General features: G+C 41.6%; 1 protein-coding gene across 3 annotated transcripts in view; it reads left to right on the top strand.

Moving 5' to 3' along the window:
• The window catches only part of shank2b (SH3 and multiple ankyrin repeat domains 2b), a 1,221,224-nt gene extending 1,207,121 nt beyond the window's left edge, over positions 1-14,103 (top strand). For all 3 annotated transcript variants that reach the window (XM_059976077.1, XM_059976076.1, XM_059976075.1), the window contains one exon: positions 11,128-14,103. In XM_059976077.1, coding sequence (XP_059832060.1) covers positions 11,128-11,695 — 568 coding nt within the window. In that variant the 3' untranslated portion in view covers positions 11,696-14,103. The remainder of the gene's footprint in view (positions 1-11,127) is intronic.
• The last annotated feature ends 3,831 nt before the right edge of the window (positions 14,104-17,934 follow it).

Below are 17,934 nucleotides of genomic sequence, written 5' to 3'. Positions count from 1 at the left end.
CATTGCCACAGACAAACGTGGAGGCTAGGTCATTGGATATATTTTAAGCAGAGATTGATAAGTTCTTGACTGGTAAGGGTGTCAGAGGTTTTGGGGAGAAGGTAGGAGAGTGGGGTTGAGAGTTGGTTTCTGTAGGGTTAGCTGACTAATAAGTAAAGGAGCTCTTAGCCTACCCCTTCATGTACTCAGTCATCCTATGAGCTATAGTTCTGGCTGTCTCACCCCTTTCCTTTGTGCAAATATGTTTAAACTTATTGATTCACTTTATTTGAACAGCTTCATCACTGAATTAACTTAGACCAAGCACTTTCCACTAATTTATCAAACTAGTAAAATTATGAAATTGGTAAATTGGCTGTGATTGAGTGGCAAAGCAGACTCGGTGAGCTGAATGGCCCTACTAATCCTAGGTACATTCACCAATCCAGATGAAGCGTCTTGACCCAAAAATTCAGCTGTCCTTTTTCTCTCATAAATGCTGACACAAGTTCCTCAAGCATCTCCCGTATTGCTCCAGATTCCAGATAACAAGTATCTACTGTTTCCTGTATCCACATGTTCCCCATTATTAGAAAACTTTGCACAAATAGGATAACAAAATCTGTTGAATACATAATTAACTTATTTCACTCACTTTATCCTTCTCACCACAGTACAGGACTAATTTCACTACACTAACTACACTATTCTGTTCTACCTGCACATGATCCACATCCCTCTACTCTCTGCATATTCATGTGCCTATCTAAGAGCCTCTTAAATACCTCTGTTGTATCTGAACACAAGAGATTCTGCAGATGCTAGAAATCCAGAGCAACACACACAAAATGTTGAAGGAACTTAGCTGGACAGGCAGCATCCATGGAGAGGATTAAGAATTGATGTTTTGGACCAAGGCCTGATGTCCTGATGAAGTGTCTCAGTCTGAAACATCAATTCTTTATTCTTCTCCATAGATGTTGCCTATCTCCTGAGTTTCACCAGCATTTTATGTGTGTTACTTTGTCATATCTGCCTCCACTGCCATTCATGACAACACATTTCAAGCACTCACTACTCTCTGTACAAGATCCTCCCTGCACGTCTTTTTTAACTTTCCCCCTCTCACCTTAAATGCATGCCCACTGGTGTTAGACATTTCTAACCCAGGAAAAAAGATGCCAGATGTCTATTCAGGTGGCACAATGGAGTAGCAGTTGGCGCCAGATGTCACAGCAACAGCGATCTTCAATTCCTGCCCCTGAGAGTGAGGAATTTGTATGTTCTAAGTATGGCCATATGGCTTTCCTCCAGGTGCTCCAGTTCCCTCCTACACTCCAGCGATGTACTGGTTATGGTTTGTAAGTTGTGGGCTTGCCATGTTTGCATCAGAAGAGTGGCGGCAGTATTGCACTGTGTTGCTCATTGACGTGAAGCAACCCGTTTCATGTTTTGTATTGATGTAGATGTGAGAAATAGAATTAATAGAGTCATAGAGAAGTACAGCACAGAAACAGCCCTTTTGGCATATCTAATGCATGCCAAAACTTCTCTTAAACATTGAAATCGAGCTCGCGTGCAACCACTTGCGCTGGCAGCTCATTCCACACTCTCGTGACCCTGAGTAAATAAGTTTCCCCTCATGTACCCCTTAAACTTTTCACCTTTCAATACCCTTAGCCTATGACCTCTAGATGTTGTCCCACCCAACCTCAGTGGAAAAAGCCTGTTTGCATTTGCCCTATCTATACCCTTCATAATTTTGTATACCTCTATCAAATCTCCTCTCAATCATCTACGTTCCAAGTAATACAGTTCTGATCTATTCAATCTTTCCTTATAACTCAGATCCTCCAGACCCGGCAACATCTTTGTAAGTTTTCTCTGCACTCTTTCATCCTTGTTACATCTTTCCCGTAGGTAGGTGACCAAACTGCACACAATACTCCAAATTAGGCCTCGCCAACATCTTACACAACTTCAACATTCTATCTTCTGTACTCAGTATGTTGATTAATGAAAGCCAATGCGCCTAAAGCTTTTCTTTACACTATCTACCTATGACACAACTTCCAATGAATTATGGAGCTGCATTCCCAGATCACTTTGTTCTACCACACTCCTCAGCGCCCTACCATTCAATATGTAAGATCCACCATGATTGGTCCTACCAAAGAGCAAAACCTCACACTTGCCTGTGTTAAATTCCATCTGCCATTTTTCAGCCCGGTTTTCTAGTTGACGTCGATCTTTCTGCAAGCCCCAATAACCTTCCTCACTGTCCAGTACACCCCCAGCCTTGGTGTCACCTGCAGATCTGTTTATCCATTTAACCATATTATCATCTAGATCATTGATATAGATGACAAGCAACAACTGACCCAGCACTGATCCCTGTGGCACACCATGAGTCATAGACCCTACGACCACTCTCTGGCTTCTCCCACAAAGCCAAAGTCTAATCCGATTTACTACTTCTTGACCAGCGAAACCTTGTCAAACGCCTTACTAAAATCCATGCAGACAACATGACCGACCAGATAAATCTTTATTCTGTCTATGCCTACCATAATTTTATAACCTCCCATCTCCCACTGCATTGTTATAACAAGACCCAATGCAAGTGGCTGAGTGTTTTTATTTCCAGAACTTGTGTTTTTTTTTTATCTTGGCTTGCAAAAGCTAGATGGTCACTTCCTGATCACTGTTCTCTTGGGGCATGAGAAGTATTTTCTCACATCCCCTTCATGTCTTCTGCCCTAAATAATACACCAAAGTGCTCCGGTCCTTGCATCATGGACAACAGAAGCAAGCTCCCTTTGCTTAGTTAATCTCACCTGGTTATGATCTTGCATACCTCTGTCCAATCTCCTTTCAGACTTCTTTCTCTTGAGGGAGAGAGAACAAGTGCTCCAGTCTAACTTTGCATCTAAAATCCCTCACCTTTCAAGTTCCTCTGCCAAATAGATTAAGAATTAAATTAAACTATATTGATCAGAATAGGAAGTGTAAAGTAATAAAACTGACACACAGCCCGGAGAAAGAACATGGAATAATTGCAAACATACCGTATAGGAATTTTTTCAGTTCTGTGGGGAGATGTAGTATTCCGGCTGCTGAATCAGCAGTTGCTTAGCAACTAATGGACTCCGCAACCTTGAATCCAGTGAGTAATGGAGGCCTGATTAATACAGGACAAAACACACTGTTATTAAGTGCAGGCAAAAACTCTGAATTCACTTTGTCATAGTTGCCTTCATTGTTAAAATAGTATTTGCTTTTGTGATTGATGTTTGCAGAAAGCGTGTCTATAAATCAGCCTCAAAAACATGGATTATTTTTATAAATGCATTTATTTTGGCAGTAAACACAGTTTTACAAAAACGTTTTAAAAACCCCAAATCAATTTTGCAGGTAGTTTCACTGCTAATAAGCATCTAATAAAAAGCAGTATGTTATTTCCACATGTGGTGCTGTGCTTTGAGTTCATTACATAATGCCAAAAGTTATTATTTTTATTGCTAACCTGTAATGCATAGCATTCAAGGAACTGGAAATGCAGAACAATCTCTTACATTCTACTACAGGGCCACGTGCATTGGCCACAAGCCTGAGTAACCGTGCACAAATGTCGAGACAAAAGTACCCACATATGGCCCAGTCCATCACAGGAAAAGCCCCTCCCAACCATCGAGCACATCTACACAAAACGCTGTCACTGGAAAGCAGCATCCATCATCAGGAACCACCACCTCCCAGGACCCGTTGCCATCAAGACGAAGGTGCAAGAGCCTCAGGACTCAGATCATGAGGTTTAGTAACAGTTGCTACCCCTCAACCATCAGACTCTTGATCCAAAGGGGATAACTTCACTCAACTTTACTTGCCCCATCATTGAAATGTTCCTATAAACAATGGACTCACTTTTGTAGACTTTTCATTTTAGGTTCTCAATACTTATTGCCTATTTAATTATCATTATTATTTCTTCTTTTTGTATTTGCACAGTTTGTTACCTCCTGCTCTCTGGTTGAACATGGTTTTTTATTGATTCTATTATGGTTATTCATCTACAGATTTATTGAGTATACCATCAAGAAAATGAACTTCAGGGTTATATATTGTGACGTCGACTTGATAAAAGCTTTACTTTGAACTTTGATGCATTTGCTCAGTATTTTTAAGGATGCTGATATGGCTCCCCTGGATGCAAATATCAAGTCAAGTCAAGTCACTTTTATTGTCATTTTGACCATAACTGCTGGTACAATACATAGTAAAAATGAGACAATGTTTTTCAGGACCATGGTGTTACATGACACAGTACAAAAACTAGACTGAACTACGTAAAAAAAAACAACACAGAGAAAGCTACACTAGACTACAGACCTACGCAGGACTGCGTAAAGTGCACAAAACAGTGCAGGCATTACAGTAAATAATAAACAGGACAATAGGGCAGTAAGGTGTCATATTTTGGTGGTAGTTGCAGTTTATTTTTTGGTAATATTTTGCAGTATATTGTGGTGCATATCCACGTCATCTTGCACCCATGCCCCTCCCCCCCCGCCGCACTTCAGAACCCCGGCTGATTTATTTTCAAAGGCACTTGTCTCATCCTTTCAAGGTGGGGGGAAGTTTGTGATCAAACTCATTTCTAGAACCAAGGACACGGGACCATCAATCACTGTGGACTGCTTAGCAACACACACAGATTGCTGGAGATTTCAACAAATCAGGCAGCATCAATAGAAGAGGAATGAGTAGTCGCCATTTTGGGCCTCAGGACTCACCCAACTTGTCAGGACTTCATCAGTACTTTACCCCACTTGTCACCCTGAGTTGCAGGGAGTTGTCAAGGTGACAAGATGCTGTGGTATTTAAGTTACTAAGGACTCCTTTCTCATCACTCTCCTCCTGATCTCATACTTCCATATTTCCTCTCTACTGTCAGCAAATGAAGCAAGGTTTTAACTTAAAACATCGATAGTTCCTTTCCCCTCTTGCCCTTTCTCTTCTCCTCACCTGCTTATCACCTCACTCAGATGTCCTGCCTCCATCCCTTTCTTCCACGGTCCATTCTGCTCTCCTATCAGGTTCCTTCTTCTTCAGCCCTCTACCTTTACAACCTATCACCTTCCAGCTTTTCACTTCATTTCAGTTCCCCCACCCACGCACTTACCCCCTCACCATTTACCAGATTGTATTCTTTCCCCTCCTCCCACCTTCTTCCCCCTTCCTTTCTCATCTCTACTCCTCTCCACAGGTATTGCCTGACCTGCTGAGTCCCATCAGCATTTTGTGTATGTTACTCTGGATTTCCAGCATCTGCAGAATCTCTTGTGTTTAAGTTGCTGACAAATCCTTTCCACCATAGACACTTCTCAACACACTGGGTTCCTCCAGCAGATTGTTAGTTTTGCTCACTTCTGGGAACAGATGATTGTTTTGGACACTTCATAAAACAGAAAATATACTGGCCCAGGTTCTACAGTCAACATTAAAGGAATGGTGGTCACCATCCTTCATACCTTCTGATACCACATTGACTTTTGGTGAACTTTGTGGCTTTCACTTAGAAGGCCCTTCAGAGGATCTGTGCTTCACTGAGTAGGGGAAATACAATAGTGTTCTTCCAAAATTCCCTAGATAATCTGCATCCAAATGCCTCAGTGGAGATGACATGGAAGAGAGTGGATGTTTTGATTTTTAACTTCCAAATTCCAAAGTTTCTAGAATATCTTCCACGGATTCAGATGAAGCAAAGTTGCAGGGAATCCTCCAGAGTAACAGGTGGGTGATAGTAGTTAAGTTAGCAAACAGCAGTCCAGGGGCCTATACTAATAATCTAGAGAGTCATAGATCATGGAAAAGGATCTTCCACGCACTAACTAGCAAACACCCATTTACATTTCCGCCCTTTTATTCATCCCATCTTTCCCTCCAGATTCTCCTGTTGACCTGCGCACTAGGTGTAATCTGTCGTAACCAATTAACCAATCAACTTGCATGCCTTTGGGAGGAAACTGGAGCAGCTGGGGAAAGCTGCCTGGTCACAGGGAGAGCGTGTAAATTCCGCAGTGACAGCACAACATCAGGATTGAACTTGGGTTGCTGGAGCTCAGATAAATAAGTTCAGATGGTTGATTTTTATATTCTTGAATTAGAGATTCAGTTAGCGTTTATCAATTGCCCCCATCCCTCTGGATTTCATAAAAACCTTATGTATATTTGACAGGATTATTAATCTCAGTTTCCAGTTTGCTGGAATCGTTGATTATCTCATAAGTAGATATGAAAGATTAGACTGCACTGCCTTGAGTTCAGATCCCACTGTGATGACTGAGGAAGTTAGATTCAATTAATAACTGGGAATTGAAAAGGAATCCCAGCAAAGAGTAGTGACTCTAGCCATTACAGAAAAAGCACAGCATTGCCTCTACTTTATTAGAACTTTACACAGTATGGGCATGTCATCCTAGACTTTGACAAACGTCTCTATAGATGTGCAGTGGAGAGTGTCCTGACCGATTGTATCATGGTCAGGTATGGAAACACCCATGCCCAAAAGCAGGAAGGCCTACAAAGAGTAGTGAATAGAGCCCAGTTCATCACAGGAAAAACCCACCCCATCATTGAGCACATCAACAAAGATCTCTGCCACAAAAAAAAATGTCATCCATCATCACCATCCAGGCCACACTCACTTGTCACTGCTACTTTTGGGAAGGAGATGATGGAGCCTCAGGTCCCATTCCATCAGGTTCAGGAACAGTTATTAACCTTCAACTATTGGGCTCCTGAACCAGCATAGATAACTTCACTCACCTCAACACAAAATTGATTTCACAACCTATGGGTTCACTTCCAAGAATTCTACAATTCACGTTCTCAATGTTATTTATTTGCTTTTTTTGGTTGCATTTGCACGGTTTGCCTTCTTTTGCACACTGGCTTTGGCAATCTTTGTGCTTAGCTTTTCATTGTATTTCTTTGTTCTTCCGTGAATACCTGCAAGAAAATGAGTCTCAGGTGACATATACATGCTTTGATAATACACTTACTTTGAACTTTGATCACAAAGTAATCAGACTGTGTTGTTGCTCTGTTCCCTTCTCACTGCTGCCATCAGGAAGACGGTCCAGGAGCCTCAGGACTTGTACCACAGGTTCATGTGCAATTTTTACCCCTTAACCACCAGACCCTTGAATGTCAGTCCATAGGTTGTGGGAAATTTCAATGATGGGCAAATGAAGTTATCCGCTTCGGTTCAAGGACTCTTCATCTCATATTCTTGATACTTATTGCTTATTGATTTATTATTGTTATTTAATCTTTTTGTATTTGCACAGTTTGTGGTCTTCTGCACTCTGGTTGAATGCCCTAGTGAGATGATCTTCCAATGATTCTGTTATGATTATTATTCTTCAGATTTTAGACACACAGACATACTTTATTGATCCCGAGGGAAATTTTTTGGGTATGTCCCCAAGAAAATGAATCTCAGGATTGTATATAGTGATATATACATTGCTAATAAATTTACTTTGAACTTTTTAACAAAACTAACAGATTGTTGTTGTGATAAACCCAGTCTCATTCACATGCCCATCAATGGAGAAAATCTGCTGTCCTAAGCACAGTTGTTGGAGTTATTCAATGCAGAGCTACTAATTTTGTTTTGTGAGAGAGTGTGGCACCAAGAATATCAGCCATGATCTTAATGAATGGCAGAGCCAGCTCAATGACTTAAATGGCCTTCAACTTCAGTTTCTTAAATTTCCCAATGTCAAACTAAATACAAGATGTTAGCCTGCCATCACTTTTTTTCCCTCCCAGGGTAGCTTTTACTGTGAAAGTCTTAATTATCCCATCTAATTACACACAAATGGATCTAAAATAATTTGTTCCCTGGCTAGTTCCACATTGTCTGATTTGAGTCTCTGGGCTCATCCTTGGGGGTTCCTCCACCAGTTTGATTCATTCAGTCTGTATGAAGATTAAAGTCACCCATGGTGATTATTATTTTTTATATTTAGGGATGCAGCACGGTAACAGGACCTCCTGACCCCACAAGCCTACACCACCCATTTACACCTACATAACCCTACTGAACTAAGTACTTTGGAGTGTGGGAGGAAACCCCTGTGGTCACAGGGAGAATATGGAAATTTCTTACTGACAGCAGGAGAATTGAACCTGGGTTGCTGGTGCTGCAATAGCATTACGATAACCGCTATGCAACCGTAACACCCAATTATTGCACTGCATTTATTTATATATTTATTGAACTTCAAATATTGTTTAAGTGGAGAAAAATACTCAATAAAAAGCAGTAGGTTCTTACAGGTGAACACAAGGTCAGGGTTAGTGGCTTTATAGAATATCTGATCCACAGTGAATAAAGTTTTCTGTTTCTCATACAGATCAAAGTTCAAAATAAATTTATCGAAGTGTGTATATGTCACCATATACAACCCTGAGATTCATTTTTTGCAGGCATTCACAGTAGAATAAATAAATACAATAGAATTAATGAAAAACACCACACAAAGACTAACAACCAAACTGTGCAAATACAAAATAGTAATTAAGTAAATAATAATAAAAACATGAGCTATAGAATCTTTGAAAGTGAGTCCATAGGATGTGGAATCAATTCAGTATTGAAGTGAGTGAATTAATCCATGCTGGTTCAGGAGCTTGACGGTTGAAGGCCAATAACTGTTTGTGCACTATGAAAGGGAACTGTGAAGGTCTCGGTCCATCAGAGCTGACCGTGGATATTGCATCCTAGCTGTCTAGAAATGCAAGCCCAGTCAGTACGATATGGAGAGCAAGCCCATGTAGCAGGCTCTTCCTCTGTTCCTGAATCTGGTGACTCCTGTACCTCCTTCCTGATGTCGGTGATGAGAATTGAGCATGGCTTGGATGATGGGGGTCTCTGTTGATGAATGCTGCCTTGTTGCAGCACTCTTAGTAGTTGTGCTCAATGGTGAGAAAAGGCTTGGAGATCGTCGAATTTGAGATTTGAAGGGTAGGGTTGGGGAAATAGCTTTCTGAATCGTTGTTCTAGAGGCCTTAAGTGAGCAGGCTATTGCAGGGAAGGCAGAGAGTATAGTATCAGTATTCTATGTGAGCAGGGTTCAAGAATGGATGGTCACTTTTGGACTAACAGTGGGGTCCCTGGTCCACTTGGCATTGACATGAGGAAATGAGATTGTCCTGGGAGTGACTAACCACAGTTACTCCTGAGAAATACAAACTATTTTCCAGGGCAACACTCCAAAGAGAGTTTGCACAGAGAATTATATTGTTTTATGAACATAATGTGAGGCACAAAACTATGACTTACACCAGCAGATTGTTGGATTCAAAGCTTTAGCAATTTTCAAGGATTCAGATGCACAGTATAGACAAATTGAGACAAAGTCTTTGGAAATTAGTTATTGCTTCTTTTGTGGAACGAGCTGTCAGCGGAAGTGGTGAATCTAAGTCCGATTTCAACACTTAAGAAAAGTTTGGATAAGTACATGGATGGAAGGTGCCTGGGGTCGATGGAACAAGGCAGAATAGTAGTTTGGCTTTGGACTACATGGGCCAAAGGGCCCGTTTCTAGTAGATGGGAGAGGGATGGGGGATTATGGTCCAGTGCAGTTTGATGGAACTAGTCACAATAGCTGTTTCTGTGCTGCAGTATTCTATGACTTAAAATCACATCAAAACTCCAGGTATATGTAGAAATACATAGAAAACTTACAGCACAATACAGGCCCTTCAGCCCGTAATGCTGTGCCCAACCTGTATTTACTTTAGAAATTACCTTAGGTTTCCCATGGCCCTAAGCTCTAGGCACCTATCCAGGAGTCTCTTAAAAGACTCTATCATTTCCACCTTCACCACTGCCGCTGGCAGCCCATTCCACGCATTCACCACTCTGAGTAAAAAAACTTACCTCTGACATCTCCTCTGTACCTACTTCCAAGCACCTTAAAACTGTACCTTCTCGTGTTAGGCGTTTCTGCTGTGGGGAAAAAGCATCTATCCTTGCGATCAATGCCTCTCATCATCTTGTACACCTCTATCAGGTCACCTCTCATTCTCCATCGCTCCAAGGAGAAAAGGTCGAGTTCACTCAACCTATTCTCATAAGGCATGTTCCCCAATCCAAGCAACAACCTTGTAAATCTCTTCTGCATCCTTTCTATAATTTCCACATCCTTCCTGTAGTGAGGTGACCAGAACTGAGCACAGTGTTCCAAGTGGGGTCTGACCAGGATCCTGTATAGTTGTAACATTACGTCTTGGCTCTTGAACTCATTCCACGGTTGATGAAGGCCAATACACCGTATGCCTTCCTAACCACACAGTCAACCTGCACAGCAGCCTTGAGTGTCCTTTGGACTCGGACCCCAAGATCCCTCTGATCCTCCACAGATTACCGACAGATCATCTAAACTTTTCCCACTTCAATCAGCAAAAGATTACAGGTAAGAATTCAACAATTCTGCTCCACACACCCTAATTCTCAAGGCATACACTAAACTATCCCTTTACTTGTGATTTTGTGATCCAGAGGTTCTTTGGAAGTCAAGAATGAGACATGAAACTTGTTACATGCGGCCATTTTATTACCTGTAACAAGAACAAAGAAGTTGTGGTCATTTTACACAAAAACTAGCTCCAAAAAGAAAGATAACAACATTCCAGTGATAACAATTAACCTATAAAATAGCCAGATTCGTGTGGTGTAACACTTGCTGCAAAATTACTAATCTTGAAAAATACAAAAGCAGCTATATTACAATCACTGGAAAATTCACTGAGAAATTACACATAAATAGGTGATTATATAAAAATGCATAGCGTAGGACAGAAGCGATCAGAAAAATACAAGAATTAAAATTCTAGAATTGATTCCAATAGCGACCATCAGAGTGGTCAATTCAGATGTCTTTAATGAGTAACCAACCAAAACATTGTTTCGCTAAGTTAATTTTGTGATAGTAGTTACACTGCCGGTCAAAGCACCCAAAATTTAGAATTGAAATAAACACTTCTACATGATCTAACTTCTAGGATCCTACTTGCTTTTTGATGTACAGATTATGCAATTAAATTGACTTTACTGTGTTAATTATTCCACAGGATTCCTGATGGAGTGACCAGTAGTTCAGGGGTACAACGGAACGCAACTGTTACCTTCACCATTCGGCCGGGAAGCAGCCAGCCCATCACGGTTCAGAACCGGACATCAGATTTTGACAGCATGACCATTTTGAAACGAGCTCCGAGTCCCGTGGCCTCCCCTACGGACGCTGGCCAAGTTCCTAGACCTTCCTCTCTCCCGACCTCAGCTTTGTCACCTACTCTTTCTGACGGTTTTGGATTCCAAAGTCCACCGATTCCAGGAGAAGGTCACTTTAGCACCCAGCCAGGACGCAGTAGGTCCCCCTCTCCATCCACTTTGCAACAGCCAGTCTCGAACAAACCTTTTGCATCCAAGGGTGTCCTCCTATGGACTAAACATGATGTGGCTGACTGGCTAGACACGTTGAACCTTGGAGAACACAAAGATGCATTTTTGGATAATGAAATAGACGGGACCCATTTACCATCACTTCAGAAGGAGGACTTAATCGACCTCGGGGTGACAAGAGTCGGACATCGAATGAATATAGAGCGGGCTTTAAAACAGCTACTATCAGATAGATAGACAGTTGTTTGAATGCTTTTCAAAGTAACTAAAAGATCTCTCATTATTTTTGTCAGCAGCCGACATTCACCTTAGCTCTGGCTGGAATATAATGTGCCAGTGGGATATTTTTAAAAAGCTCAGCATGAACGATTTTTCCGATTAAAGCCTCTGGTACGTTTATAAGCACAATAGGCTGTCAGTATCAGTGGCTTGTCACTCTCACAATGCCATGTGCCACTGGTGTGCTGGGATGAGTGCAGGAGTGAAGATCCTTTTGCGGTGTAAATATACTACAGCATAATCTATATTTTGAACAATGACCTTTTAATATTGACCTCACATGGACAGGTGTCTTAAAGATACTGTAGTTGAACCAGCAGAGCTGTGTTATATACTTTCTATCTTTGCTAGTACAATATTTCTTCACAAGGATCACAGTAATTTAGAAGATGCGCAGCAAAATCTGTTTTACTCCTCTTTTTCCTTTTGGACAAGAAGTGAAGCTGATTATTTTTTTCCTTTCTGCTGAGCAGTCTAATCATTTATCGGTATGGCACGAGGAGGGGAAAAATAAGTATGAAGCTCTTTTAACTTTTCACATTTTGACACACTGCTCTCTTATGATGGGGAATTGTCGTAGCATTTGTCCAGTTCTTTCCTCGAGAGTTAATGCAGGTTTGTTTTTGTTGTTTGAGCGTCTTTTTCCAAAGCTGTTGTCAAGGGCCATTCTTGGGAACAGTGAAAATGGTGTTGAAACTAACCATTTATCGTCTTCCATAGGAGTATTGGTGATTTACCACAATTGTTTACTAGAGCATTTGGGAGGTCTCTGAACGGGCCATATCTATATTCAGTTTCAGAGCCGATTGGTGTGCTTGTTTGAGCTGGGAGGGAAAGCCTATTTTGCTTACTAGAAATGTGTAAAACAAAAAAAAGAGGTTTCTATTTGTCATTTTTAGCTGCTATTTCCCATGGTCATAGGCCAAAGAATTGGATCTTGGCACAGCGTGTAAGCTATCTGAAGAATATAGTCACGCAGTACATTTTGGATTGTGCGCTGTCAGGTTGAACTTGATCAGACTGCTTTTTGGAGCAATGGTTATTAGTGGGTGATTTCAGTCTATGCTTATGGCTGGACGCTGATCGCAGCCAATGAAATTGACCACAACGGCAGAGCATCAGGCCCTATGACACATTCTATCCGCCATTTAACATATTCACTCTCTAGGTCTGCAGTTTTGTTGCATATTGTAATTAGAACTGGCAATCTTACATGCTTAGTTTGTGTAACGATAGTGTATACAGTACCAAATCTCAAGAGATGTAAATTGTGTGTAACATATAGGAGGAAACCCCCATGTATGGGAGATTTGAGTGCACTTCAAACTATTAAACATCAGCATATACAATTATCTGTGACTGTTGGGAACATTTTAATTCACAGGTTTTATATCTTTGCCCAGCTCCTAGTATTTATTTGTGGTATTATCATTTAGCTACATAGCTGATTCACTGAACTTTTCTGTAATCGCAGCTGCAGAAATTATCCAGTTGATCTGGCAATGATTACATCAATGAGCCTACAATATCATTTTCTTTACAAATAATAGTAATTTAATTTTTACATTTTCTTTTGCTAGTGCATTAAGATGTATCTCACTATAATTTGTGCAAAAGACTTGTGTTCAGGTTATTAACGTTGCTGTAACTTCTGTGATTTATATATCTTCATCTAGAGTCCATTACAAGGTCCTGTAACTTGCACTTTCCCAACTCCTCAATAACTTGTATGGCAACCAAATTATTATATGAGAAATAAATATTATAACAGTGATTAAAAGTTGTGTTAATGACTGTAGAGGTGACACCCATTAACCAAGACTCATCAATTCCTTTGCTATTCACCCGTGTTGGTTACAGTTCCAGCAACTAGAGATGGAGTTTAGGTTCTATTTTACAATTTTAATAATGCCATTTTCCCCCAACTTCTGAGCTTCTCTCTGTTCAAGGTCCCTCCCTATTAAATGCCACATATAGATCAGAAGGGCAAAATTTGCTGGCAGATTCACTCTCCCTCCATCCATTTCACTTTTTTTTCCTCTGTCCCCTTCCTTTTCACTGTTCATTTCCCTTTTTCAGCCAAGTTCACTCCTTTGTTTCACCTCTCCCATTCTGCCTGTCCCTCATCTTTTTCACTTTGTCTTCACCTGAATCTGCCTCCAACTTCTCCTTTCCTCTCAACCTCTTTCCTCATCACACTGTCTCCCTCTTTCATTATATATTTGCCTTTGATTCTTCCCACCATTCTCTCTCCTTCTCACTTCCCCCTTGCCTCCTTCTCCCATTTCATTCTCCCTAATCATATCCATTCACTCCTCACCCTTGCCATTATCCCTCCCTCCTCCTCTCCCCCACCCCCAACCACCTTCCTTTTCCCAACAGTCCAGGGTTGAATTGACCATTTGCCACACAAGTGTTCAAGGGTCAAGAACTCCCCACTCCCAATCTTGAGGAGGCTATATCAGGGTGCCATATAAAAATTCTCAGAAACATGCTTAAATGACGCACTTCTAGCTTCTTCAGAGAGCTGATTAAAAGCAGTGGCTGAGAAAGTTGTTCCCAGTGAATTCCCCAAATGGAAAGTAACTGAATTTTTCTGGGAGTCGTCTGGTGCTCTGTTCGTTTCGAGCAACGCACCACACCCAACACTTTGGAAAAGCGGTAACTTGTGGTTTTAAGGAAAGTTGTACAGTACTTTAGAAAATAAATGTATGTAATTTTCTGAATGTAAATAAAATGGAAGAAAGAAAATGAAAGTATTGGCCTGTTATGAAAATGAGCTTAAGTTGGTCAACAGAGGACACAGTTTACTGAATGTTACAACAGCTTACCATTCAGTCCATGAAATCCTTGCTGATAATCGATTCCTTAAGAGTTAACTCATGTCCATTAACATATCTCTTTTATAAATAAAGATCAAATTCATTTTTAAAACATTAAGCAATCAGTCACTCAAACGGTTACAATAAGATACAAGAGCAGAATTTGGCCATTTGGCCCTTTGAATCTGCTCTGCTATTCCATCATGGCTGGTTTATTATCCCTCTCAACCACATTACTCCTGCCTTCCTCCCCTAAGCTATGACACCTTTACTTATCAAGAACCTATCAACCTCAGTTTTAAATATACCCAGTGACTTGGCCTCTGCAGCCATCTGTGGCAATAAGATCTACAGATTTATCACCCTCTGGCAAAGAGATTCCTGTGTGACAACCAGATCCCAGAAGGGGTTACACTCCTACTGTGTTCCTAATACATAAAAGATTCAGGACTTGATTGAGCTTACTTCAGCCAAATCTTGAGGAGCAGGGAAATTAAGCACTTGAGATAAAAACCAAATTATGATTCAAGTCTCAGTAGGGAGACATTTGATGCAACATGAAAGAGTTTCTGTGTTAACACCATATAACAAATTTGACATTCAAATACAGTCAAGGATAGTATGGGGTAAAAAAAAGGCATCCTGCAAAACCAGAATTCGTATGAGAGATACAAAGGAACATTGACGAGTTGCACTGTGGTGACGAGCATATTACAGAGGTTGATCTAGAATACAGTCTGAAGTAATACTGTTAGCTCTAGAAAAGGATGCAATTCCAGAGATGCTCCATGGAGCAGATAAAAAACACCAAGGGATTACATTTGAAATAATTTGAATATCTGAATTTGTCTTTTAAGGAAAAGAAGAAATGTAATTATCATTACATTGATAATGTAAAATGCACCAAGTCCATTTTCCTTGTTGATTCATGAGATGGCTGACGCTGGGGGGTGGGGGTGCTGTGTGGCCTCGGTTGCTGCAAGGATTAGGCCTCAAGTTGCAGTTTTACCTGGTGCTGCAGTCCAAGAGATGCTGGAGCCGTTGTCACACGGTGTCCATAAAGGTCGAGGGCTGGCTCTTTCTGTTGGTGCTGCCCTCCAGTGTTTGATTGGTGGAATGACAAGCTGCATTGCAAGCATACATTTCCAGTCTCCATCCAGACTGCTGAAAATCCTGCCAATAAAAACCATTAATTTACAGGACATGCTACTCAGGGACTTGTGCTATTTTGTGTGACTGCATATTTGCTTGCTATCTTCTATGTGCCTTGTGCTGAAGCGTTGGTGGTACCATGTTACAGAGGAATGCTCTTCTATTTGGCTGTATTCATGTACGGTTCAATGATAATTAAACTTGAATTTGAAATGGGAAAGCATTACAGTGCATTTAAGATGTACATGTGTATAGTGTGGTCAAAGAAAGTGGAGATACAAGAGACACCAGAGATTCTGCAGATGTTGGAAATCTTCAGCGACACACACAAAATGCTGGAGGAACTCCGGTGCAGCCCGACTCACTATGAAGGAAAATAAACAGTTGACAATTCAGGCTGAGACCCTTCATCAGGAGTGGAAAGGAAGAGGTCACAAGAAGGTGGGGGGTTGGAGAGGAAACGAGTACAAGCTGATGGTTGAAATCAGGTGAGGGGGAGGCAGCGGCTGGGTGGGGGAGATGTGATTTAATAAGAAGCTCGGAGGGGATAGGTAGAAGAGGTAAAGGGCTGAAGGAAGAGGAGAGTGGACCATGGGAGACAAGGAAGGAGGAGGGTAACCAGGAGGTGATAGAAAACCTACAGCACAATACAGACCCTTCGGCCCACAAAGTCATGCCGAACATGTCCCTACCTTAGAAATTGCTAGGCTTAACTTTAGCCCTCCACTAAGCTCCATGTACCTATCTAAAAGCCTCTTGAAAGACCCCATCGTATCCACCTCCACCACTGTTACCAACAGTCCATTGATTCCACGCACTCACCACTGAGTAAAATACTCACCCCTGCCATCTCCCCTGTACCTACTCGCCAGCACCTTAAACCTGAGTCCTTGTGGCAACCGTTTCAGCCCTGGGGAAAAGTCTCTGACTATCCACACAATCAATGCCTCTCAATGAAGGAAAGGGATGAGAGCATAAATCGAATGGGAAAAGACAAAGAGAGAAGCGTAAAGAGGAGAAATGACCAGACTTTAGAGGCAATGATGTTTAAGCCAGCAGGTTGGTTGCTCCTCCAACCGGAGTTTTGCCTCATCATGGCAGTAGAGCAGGCCACAAACGTGTCATTATGTGAATGTGAAGTCAAATTGAACTGGATGGCTACAAGGAGATCCTAGCCTTTTGTTACAGGCAGAGCAAAGGTGCTTGACAAAACTGTTCCACCATTCTGCAGCTGCTCAACATGTCAATGTTGTGACTCCAAGCACCACGATAGCATAGTTGTTAGCATGACACTATTACAGTTCAGTGCTTTCCTGAGTTCAGAGTTCAGTTCCAGCACCATCTGTCTCAACATCCTCCCCATGGGATGCACAGTTTCCCAGGTGCTCTGGTTTCCTCCCACAGTTCAAAGATGCCCCAGGTAGGTTAATCGGGCATTGTACATTGTCCTGTGATTAGGTTAAGGATTATTAGGTGTCTCAGGAGTCGCTGGCTTGGCTCATAGCACCAGTATGGCCTGCTCTGCACTGTATCGCTCAACTAATAAAATGAAAATTTTATTTTCATGACTCCACACATAATCTGAACAAGTATCTTTTGCAACTCACACAAAACACTGGTGGAACACAGCAGGCCAGGCAGCATCTATAAGAAGTAGTACTGTCGACATTTCGGGGCCAAGACCCTTCGTCAGGACTCACAAAGTCCTGACGAAGGGTCTCAGCCCGAAATGTCAACAGTGCTTCTTCTCCTTATAGTTGCTGCCTGGCCTGCTATATTCCACCAGCATTTTGTGTGTTGTTTGAATTTCCAGCATCTGCAGATTTCCTCGTGTTTGTTCGAAGTATCTTTTGCAAAGGGCTGGGAGCTTCCCTCCCTGAACTGGATGTCTTCTGACCTCTGTTAGGTTACACCCAAGACAGGAGGATGGTGACTTCAGGACAGTGGGATGGATGGAAAGGAGATGGTGGGCCAAAGGCCTGTCCCATGTGATCCCCACCTCCATTTAGTTGCAGGTATACTGTAACAGTCTGAACAAGTCATAGACTCATTGAGTTATATAACAGAGATGTACCACTCAGCCCATGTTGTCCATCCCAAGCATGGCATTTGTCAACACAAATCCTATTTGCTAGCATCAGCCTTACATGCCCCTTCTCCTTTCCAGTATGAACACCTGTCCAAATTGTATCTGCCTCTACTACTGTCAGAGCTGACTAGGTA

This window comes from Hypanus sabinus, chromosome 7, assembly GCF_030144855.1.
Source record: "Hypanus sabinus isolate sHypSab1 chromosome 7, sHypSab1.hap1, whole genome shotgun sequence".
NCBI lineage: Eukaryota > Metazoa > Chordata > Chondrichthyes > Myliobatiformes > Dasyatidae > Hypanus > Hypanus sabinus.
This window is presented reverse-complemented; position numbering and strand designations above follow the sequence as displayed.